General features: G+C 34.7%; 1 protein-coding gene across 2 annotated transcripts; it reads right to left on the bottom strand.

Moving 5' to 3' along the window:
- Positions 1 to 842: 842 nt before the first annotated feature.
- LOC134856828 (uncharacterized) lies at positions 843 to 8,982 on the bottom strand. Of its 2 annotated transcripts, XM_063873117.1 has the most exons (6): positions 8,962 to 8,982; positions 3,694 to 3,844; positions 2,868 to 2,970; positions 1,867 to 2,021; positions 1,384 to 1,508; positions 843 to 1,240 (listed from the first exon to the last, which is right to left on the bottom strand). In XM_063873117.1, exons 3-6 carry the CDS (start codon positions 2,924 to 2,926, stop codon positions 941 to 943), a joined length of 639 nt encoding a protein of 212 aa, XP_063729187.1. In that variant the 5' UTR covers positions 2,927 to 2,970; positions 3,694 to 3,844; positions 8,962 to 8,982; the 3' UTR covers positions 843 to 940. The 2 variants fall into 2 exon arrangements, with proteins under 2 accessions (XP_063729187.1, XP_063729186.1); XM_063873116.1 differs by lacking the exon at positions 8,962 to 8,982 and having other exon boundaries at positions 3,694 to 4,001.
- Between the last annotated feature and the right edge of the window lie 433 nt (positions 8,983 to 9,415).

The raw sequence follows: 9,415 nt of genomic DNA, 5'->3' as shown, positions 1-9,415 counted from the left end.
CATATCGAAAGTCGGAACAAAAAGAAGTTTTACAAAGTCAGCGCTATTAATCTTATAAATTACAGGAATATATCAAAACCCCAGCTGACCGCGCAAAAAACTCCACAATGTGCTATCATATTATGCTGCGCCTGTGTTAACATCTGAGAGAGTCATTAAATTAAACATGACCATATTTAGACGTGGCTGAAAATAGACAATTCGAAATTTAAAGAAGACGGCAACGCGCTGTGTTCATCACAAAGGAGAAGAAAAGATTTGCACTACCTGTGATACGAAAATGAAGTGGTGCAGAAGAATCGACAAAGCAAAAAACATAGCCAAGAGACAGTTGGAAAAGAGTAATTGAACGCAAGAAAACAGCAAAAAGAAACCTGACTTAAGTTTTTTTGTTAAAAATTTCGACGTTTCAAGTAAAAATAAAGGGCCTAGAAGCTCTTTGAATATCAAGAAAAACTTATGATTGACACTAGAATTTAATCAAATTTTTTGTAACCGTCACACTTTTGATGTTCAACAACGGAAATGATCTAAGATTGGAAAGAAATCAAACTATGAAGAAATTCATGTGAGCCTGAACAAACGAAGACTTTTCCTGGAAAAAAACGGAAAAAAGCTCATGATTTATACAAGAGCCTGAACTACGTTCATCGGCTACAAAAATTAGAGCTCTTTCTTTGGTTCTTTTTAATTCTACCACCAATTGGTCACACAAATTATGTAACACAACAAAGCCTTTTATGGTTTCATGAACGGTTTAGTGTTTAAATCAATTTTTTGTTGTCAAAACCTTTCTTCAAGAAAACACGAGAAACAAAAAGTCTGCATTGTAAAAACTGTAAAAACCTGAAGATTCAATTTGAAAGTTCTTCAGTCTAGTTAAAAACTAATATGCAACTAACTAAATCAGTTTATGCTGAATGTTAATTTGAAATATAGTTTAAATCAGTCTTCTGCGTTGTGAATTTGGGTCACTTTCATTTGAGTCAACCGATTCGTCAGAGTCCAGTTGACAGATCCAAGGCTGCTCTTCGCACATTATATTCCACTTGAACCAATCAAAGGTCAAAATATCTTCAATATTCTCTGATTTGAACTCTCGGATTATTTGGTCTCCTGAAGGAAACAGGTAACCGAACTCTGCGTGATGATCTCCAAGTATCGAGATAAAACCGGTAAAAGTCTGGCCAAATCCAAGTCCAGTAATGATGTTTTTGCAGATTAACGGTTCATACCGCGTCTAAACAATTTATCAGTTCTTAATTCGAGTTTTTGGTGTCCTGAGTGGAAAAATGATGAAATCCATTTCTAATAGAAAATTGATTTTAAAAACAAGCATTTCATAAGAATTAGTTAGAATTTGTTAAAACAAGCATGTCATACCTTAATATATATGAGCCTCTTGTTGTATCCCCGAAAATCGCTCACTTTCTCCAAGTACTTTTCGGGCGAAAGACCTTTCCTCTGTCCATTAACCTCATACAAGACGCGCTGACGTGTGCAACAACCTAGATCGATAAAATTATTAATTATTGATGTAGCGCAAATGAAAACTACACAACCGTTCACAAATAAAAACGCAATTTTCGAATATAAAAACGCAAAAAAAAATTGGTCATAGCTATGGTTCAAAAACATCATCCAGTCATAAACAGCAGCCTTGAAGAAAAATAAGAGATGGAAATAATGTGCTCGCCAGTTTTCTAATCCAGTCGAATAAATCCTGGAATGCACTCAAAAAATCAATTGAACGGAACTCTGATTTTCAGAAAACTCTATTTAAAAAATTCATTTTTAAGTTGTCTGGAAAACACGCGTCAAAATTGCAATGCAAAAACCCTTGTATGCTGAATCAATGTTTATAACCTTCTGAGTCTCGATCGGTATATGAAAGTGAAAACCAATTGAGTTGTTTGTATAACGGTCGCACTAATTCTTTGAAGCGGTTTTTGTCTGAGTCCTTTCCCTTCCGCCTAGATTGAGCCAAGTCTATCTTCAAGTTCACGAAACAGTAGAACTGACTAAAAACAAAACAACAGGTGAACTAAAGCAACGATGGGATCTTGTTAACTAATCCCCCCTCCCCCATTGCAATAGGGGGGAATTGGTTAACACGGTACAAAACTCGCATATGCTTAACTGTGCAATTGGTACTACTATGATAGACATGTCCCGCATGCATTTCGCATGTTTTAATTTTGAAAACTAATCTGTGTATAAATTTTTCATTTCAAAAACCTCGCGAAATATGTTGAGTCAGTAACTTTTCAGATTAAAAACTGTAATTACTACATTTGTTTATATTTCACTTTATTTTACGGTTTAACAACCATAATTGGATTGACTTATCTGTCATCAAAACCCACTATCGACTTTTTTTTTAATTTTCAACCTTAAAATGGTGAGGGAGAGGTTTTAAGAAGTAACAAGAGATAAAATTTGTTTGAAAATATGATGCGAAATCTTTCTGAATGGCGAGATCATAATTACTAAACAATTTGAGAGCTCTATGTGTCTAATTCTCAAGGGACCTGGTAATTTTCAATGGACTACTATAAGAGGGCTGTGATACTTTTCTGCCGGAAGTTTAACAGCACGCATGATTTACGCGTGGCGAATTATCCCGCACGCACCACAAAATGGTTCCAAAGGCAATTTAATAAGAGGCTAATTCGTCTTATTAATTCCATACACATTCTCAATTTTCAGGTTAAAATTCACAGTTTGTCAATACTAATTAACCAAAAACTATTCGAGACCAGTTTATTGACTGTCGGAACTTTCAGGGCGTTGTCCTGGAACGAGCAGTCTTGTTTAACCATCTGCTTTGCATAAGTTTATGGGCTGTGTTTCAAAGATCAAAGTACCTGTAGTGGGCGCAAAGTTCCCCATGTGTGGTTTGGCTATGGGGAAGCACGAACTCCATGGCGAAGCGGAAACGAATGTCTACTGCGTGGAGGGTGCAAAACACTAAACAGAGAAAAAAATTCAGATGATGAATGAAAATAATAAATTGATGAATTGTCTTGACAAGTACAAGGTTGGTCACAACACTGTATTGTCACCAAGCTTGTCTGCAGTTATCGATCCTTTGCAAATTGTTATGGACGGTTGAAGTTTTTATGATCTTCGATCTGACTCACACAAAAAAAACTCCTTCCCTCTCACTATCCGATGCTTGAACCGATGAGAACCTTAACCCTCAAGCTGTAACTTTCGTTATTCAAGTTATTTTTTTAATTATCTTTGTCACTGGCCTGTAAGTATGTACACTTATTATTTTTTTTGCAAAAACAGCAGTGACAGGAAAACAGAACTAGCAACAATTTACTTGTATTTAGATACAGATCTTGTTGGGGGGTATTTTTGCGCTTTAAATTTTTTTACGTCCAGTTCAATAGCAACTTGACGCAAAAGATCCAAAATCATTTTTGTGAATAACTAAAGACTACATTAGGATAGGTATATGGCTGCTTACCAAGGAAAAATAAACAAATAGTCATCGGAGTTGACTTTTTCATGATCATTTTTAGATTTAAATAACAGTTGCAAATAATTTGATAGGTAAAAACTAATGATTACAGTTTAAAATATCGTCTCATTCAAGCGAAGGTATCCAGTAGTAAATGAATACTCAATTAGGTTTTGTTCTAACCTTGTTAAGTAAACAGACATATATTTTTGGTCAATTACCTGGAGGTTAATTCATAATATGTTTGTCCGATTTGCAAAATCTGATGAACAAGTTGTGACTTTGATAATCAGCGATTTCCACTAAGCCCAAAGAAATTCCATAGCTTGCATAATTTCAGAGCGTAAGAACGTATATGATGTGGAAACAACACTGAAATAGAGACAAATTACATAACCATCAATAATAGACCTAAACAATCGGCAAATTATATCATAAATAGAAACGTCATATCTATACCGATCATCACGAGTACTTAACTATTGGGCAAGTAGCACATCAGTGTCCTTCAAAAATTAACTGATGAATACTTAAAATTCATTTTTTTTTCAGCTAGGGTAATCGATTGAAAATAATTTGGCAACTGATTGCTAATCCGCCAGTTAATGGTAATTTAATAGTTCTTTTCTTAGTAAACTTTTGAAAGGCTAATTATCCTATGTAGATCCAAGTTCCGAAAAAGATCTTCCAGGAACATCAAACAAATAACCAACAGACAAAACAAAATAGACAAAAAAACTATTTCAATGTTCCAGATTTGAATCTCTGACCTGCTATTTAAGATTCTCACGACCTCGCATCTACAACACGGTCGCTTGGAAGTATACTAGTTGCCCAGCTGAAGCTGAGGATACCTGTTTGATACATTTTATGATTATGTTGTAATGAAACAAAAGTAAAGCATAATAAGTGATAATTGGATTGAAGGAATGCCACTTTTAATGGCATTAAAAGTGGCATTCCTTCAATCCAATTATCACTTATTATGCTTTACTTTTGTTTCATTACAACATAATCATAAAATGTATCAAACAGGTATCCTCAGCTTCAGCTGGGCAACTAGTATACTTCCAAGCGACCGTGTTGTAGATGCGAGTTGTTAATTTCAAATTTTGTAATGTTTTATTTTATATTATGAAAAACATTGACAAAATATCATATCTTGGAAACAAAAAGGATTTCAGCAGTCATATTTGAAGTCAAATTTTTTTTACATTTATAGTTCAAATTTCGATAAACCATAATACGTCATATTACGAAAACTACAAGCGCCTGCTCAGTCAAAGTTGGAGGCAAGAAATGTAACCATTGAAAGTAACCTGAGAGCAACACACTGTAAGTTTGGGAATTTCAAAGTTTGTAATGTTTCGAAAAACATTGAAAAATATCATATCTTGGAAACAAAAAGGAATTCTGCAGTCATGTTTTGAGACAAAATTTGCAACACCTGAAACCTCATTTAAGCACCCAGCTATAGTGTTGTGAACTTCCAACTTTATGAAACTTTTTAAATGATTTTTTTGAAATTCAGAAAAAATCTCAGAAAAACGTCAAATCTCGAAAATAATAAATGAATTTGAACAGTCATATTTAAAGGCAAGGCTTGCAACCCCTGAGAGAACCATAACAACACCCAATCACAGCGTTGAAATTTCAAATTTTGTCAATTTTTTGAAATCTACGTTACTCGAAAACATGTAAAAAATAATTAAAAGGTCAAGTCTCGGAAGCTAAAAGAATTTGAACGGTCCTATTTAAAGGCAAGGTTTTGCAACCTATATAGCCCTGAAAAATCATAAAAAAGGTCATATCTCGGAAACAAAAAGAATTTGAGCATTCAAATATGGTGGCAAGATTTGCAACGACTGAGAGAATCCTGACAGAGCCTCACTAAGAAGCTGGGAATTTCAAAGTGAAATTTTTCATTTGGCTAACTTTTTGGAACAGTTTCGAAATATCACCTCGGAAATTAAAAATTTTTAGTTGTCATATTTGAAGGCAAGATTTGCAACAGCTGAGTGTACCCTGACAGCAACCAACTACAGGATGGTTTCTAATTTTGAGTTTTTAAGTTTGATGAATTTCTAATTTTGTAATTTTTCAAACCTCTGATCTGTTATTCATAATTCTTTGAAAATGTTTAACAGTCATTTGAACAGTCATTTTTGGAGGCAACATTTGAAAACTCTGACAGCACCCATCTACAGGGTTGATATTTGAAACTTGTAGCCTACGTTTTCTGAAATTTCACATTGTTTTTTAAAACATCACAAACATCGTCGGACCTCGTGAACGTAACGAATTTGGTGACCCATATTTAGAGCCCGAACTCACAACCTGTTGAAAAACCTGATAGCATCCATCTATTTGGTTATTAATTCAATTTTGGTAAAATAATCACAAATTCAAACTATGGGCATAATCGTTTATGCATGATTGATTTTCAACAATTTTTTTTTCGACTTATCACTGATTTCAATATTTGAGAGAGTAGTTTTTTTGTTTCCAACAAACTTATTTATACCAAAAAAGCACTAAATTAAGCTTTATAAAAAAACTTCACTGCGTAAACAAAAGTTTCTGTGCTATTATAACATCGATAACAGCCTTAAAAAAAATAGCTCAAAACCAAAAAAAAATTGCAAACATTTCGGGTCTTTGCGCATTATAGCCCTTCCAGGTTGGTAACAAAAAAGTTAAAACCCACCCCTCCCATTTTATACTTTTAACACGTGGGGGCTATAATTTGCTGGGGTCTATCATCCGAAAGACCCAAAGTTCAAACCATTGTTTTCTTGAGAATTTTTTAAGAAACTTTTTTAAAAGTGGATTGATTCACGGCTGAAAGCGCTATAACATGATATATCAATCGACACTCGACTAATTCTCATCAATTATTTTGCTGTTTTTGTTGTTGTTTTTTAGCCCCGCTAGAATTAATCAATTGCTAGAAAAGTTCTTTTGCTAGCTAAATGTGAATACGGTCAGTGGCCACAACGAAAAAAACTATTTTTATTTTCCTGATGTGATATGGATCTAAAAAAAGACCTCAATCTTAGGCGTGCTCGATGGAACTCGTAAATAAGGTACACTTGTCCTCTATTTAGAATTTTCAAATCTTTTACTTTAACTTATTGCAAATGATCTGAACTATCTTCTCAGAAAGTCTCGATTTTAGATTTGAAGAACCTACCAGCTTTTTCCGGGTCTGAAAAGGCCAATTTTTACCGTTTATATTAAGTTTTCTATGGAAGTGAAAAAAATTTTGAATACCCGAGGTAAAATACTTTGGCACAGAGGCGAAGCTGAGCATGACGTCACTTGCGATACAAGAAGTATTGACATAGATTAAAATCAAATGAAAAATTAAAAAAAAAAACTTATAAAAGCCCAAACAATCCGGAACAAAATTACCACAATCATCAGAAACTTCACAAGGAGTTTTCAAAATGCCAGAAAGAAGCCGAACATCAAAACAGTCCGTTCTGCGGGAGCTAAGACGGCAAAAAAAGCAGACAAACAAAATCCTAATAGATTAGCCGAAAATTTTGATTTTGCGAAAACGTAAGACCCGACTGGAATCGAACTCAGGCTTCGTCGTCAAGCATGTGTGTTACAGCAACTTAGAAGAAAACTTAACCTTGAGCTAAAAAGTTGAGTTAGGGGAAACAATTGAACTACTGGAACTACTGGAAAAAATAACAGACGGGAAATAGTGCGAAAAAGCACAAAACTCAAGGTTGGAAAACAATCAGGTCCCGGCCGGATTCGAAGCACAAACCTTTTCCACCTGAAGCAGCTGTGTTACCTCTACGCCAGCTTTTTGGTTGAAATTATAATGAAGTAAGCATATGAAAGAGTTCAGAATCCAGGAGAAAAGTCCTGTAAGCAAAATTATTTACGGGAAAAAGTCTAATACCAGATTGCATTACCTTTGCTTATCGCGGTGTGAAACTTTTTGAAAGAGAAGAAAATTACCCAACTCATGAATACTCTTGAAATCGTTCATTGTAACAACTTTCCTCAAATCTGTGGTTTCTAATATATTCACACCGTCAAAAAAACTTCAAATCAAAAATTTAGATTTTCAGAGAAGGAGTTCAGATCATTTGCAATCGGTCGATGTAAAAATTTTGGCTATAACTCAAATGAAATGTTGTCAAAAGTGGTCCTTCACAATTAGGCCTGTATGAAAGTAAAATCGTAATTTTTCTTTTAACTTTGTTCGCTTGTGGGTAATCAACCCAAATTTTTAAAAACTATATACAGAGGTCTCGAATGGGTCTCATATGATAAACAACTCGATCTATTCCTATAACTATTTGCGGTACTTTAATTAGCATATAAAAGTTCAACAAGACTGCTCGTATCAGGGCGAAGCCCTGAATGTTCCGACTGCCTGTTAAGGTTTATGGAGCAGTAATAACATTAAAAAATTAAATGAAATAATACAAAATGAAAACTTTTTTTCTAAAATTTGAAATTTCTTATGAAAATAATCCCCCCACACGCCATACGAAGTACAAAAAGATAGATTTTGCTCCTTGTAGCCAATCAATTATGGCTATTAAGCTTCGTTAAACCAATTTGGAACGATTTCTATGATGGATTAACGTATCGAAAGTCGGAACAAAAACTAACAAACACGAAAACAATATTCATCTCCGCTTTAAAAGGTCGAATCAATCAGATTAAACGTTTCATCTCAATTTCATGTATTCAAATTATGGCGGTTACTCAAAATCATACGCTTTCTTAAAAGACACAGACTTTTCTGAAGAAAAAACAATAACGATTTAGTTGTCTAGTAGACTTATTGCAGTTTAACATGAGGGTTTCATACGTTTTTGCAACGAAGTGCATCGTCAGGATATTTAAGAACTGTTACCTCGGTTATTATGATACTTTGACCATCTGATTATTTTAATTAAGCTAATAATAATAATAATCTAAGTATTGCAGAAGTTGCGTTAGCCCAGAGAGGAAGAAAAAATTGTTCAAAATTCAAGTAACCAAATTGAAATTATAAAACCAAATAAGAACAAAGCGATATTCAACAGACTTAAAAGTGAAAAAAATAGCTTACCAAATCGGGCTTAGTGCCTTCAAAGAAAACAATGTCAGATGAATAGTTTCGAGACTCACAAATCCCAATAGAACATGAAGTTTTGATTTGATAAAATTAACAAAAAATACTGTTTTTTTTTGTCAGCCGCGTTTGCAATTTGCAGTAATGGTTTTGTTATTTTACTTTGCGTGAAGTGGTCATTTTTTCAGCACTGTTTTTTGAGCTGCCGCTTGTATATCGTTTGTAGTATCTAATAAATTTTTGTTAAAATAATTAAATATTCGGAAAAGAGCGGCTGAAACAACGGAAACTAGGTGGGTCCGAATAGTACGCACAATTTTATACCGAAAAGGAAAGGGCTTTTCGCGGGCAGCTTTATCGCTGACACTTGCCCTGCAAATCACCGCTTAAAATGGCTTACCTCGTTCAGTGATAAATACGGAAAGTGCTGACAGCAATGTCAAATGAGATGCTAGAAACAATGTACTGAATAGCTGGAAGTATTGAAGCGGACGCAAGCTCGAACGGATGTTAATTTGAGTGGATAGCCATTGGAAGTCAGAGAAGAAGAAAACCAGGAGGAGGAAGCCGATCCAGAGCAACAAGCAATAGAATAGTATGGCGTCCAGAATCAATGGCTGATTGCCATCGCTTTCTCTTTAAAAAAACAACATCCTACTAATGGTAAGCTTCAGCCGATCAACCTTCAGCCAATCAAGTTTCAGCAGGAACCGGATGGGTTAATCTGAGAGCAAGCAAAAATGGCGGCATCCCGCCAGGAAACTTGTCTCCGAAATCAAGTGATGCTCTAGTTACTTTACCTGGGGACAATGGAGTAAACAGTGTGCTGCTCAATATTTTGTTTGGTCACACGA

This window comes from Symsagittifera roscoffensis, chromosome 1 (genome assembly GCF_963678635.1).
Source record: "Symsagittifera roscoffensis chromosome 1, txSymRosc1.1, whole genome shotgun sequence".
In the NCBI taxonomy this organism is placed as follows: Eukaryota; Metazoa; Xenacoelomorpha; order Acoela; family Convolutidae; genus Symsagittifera; species Symsagittifera roscoffensis.
The sequence above is the reverse complement of the archived record's forward strand: the minus strand, read 5'-3'. Positions and strand labels throughout refer to the sequence as shown.

Bases quoted from the DNA above. Each gene is read 5' to 3' on its own strand.
- LOC134856828 (XM_063873117.1), bottom strand. From the start codon at position 2,926: ATGGAGTTCGTGCTTCCCCATAGCCAAACCACACATGGGGAACTTTGC. The intron at 2,022-2,867 runs GTACTTTGATCT...TTTTGTTTTTAG, and splicing joins GAACTTTGCGCCCACTACAG to TCAGTTCTACTGTTTCGTGA. The intron at 1,509-1,866 runs GTTATAAACATT...TTATCGATCTAG, and splicing joins TACCGATCGAGACTCAGAAG to GTTGTTGCACACGTCAGCGC.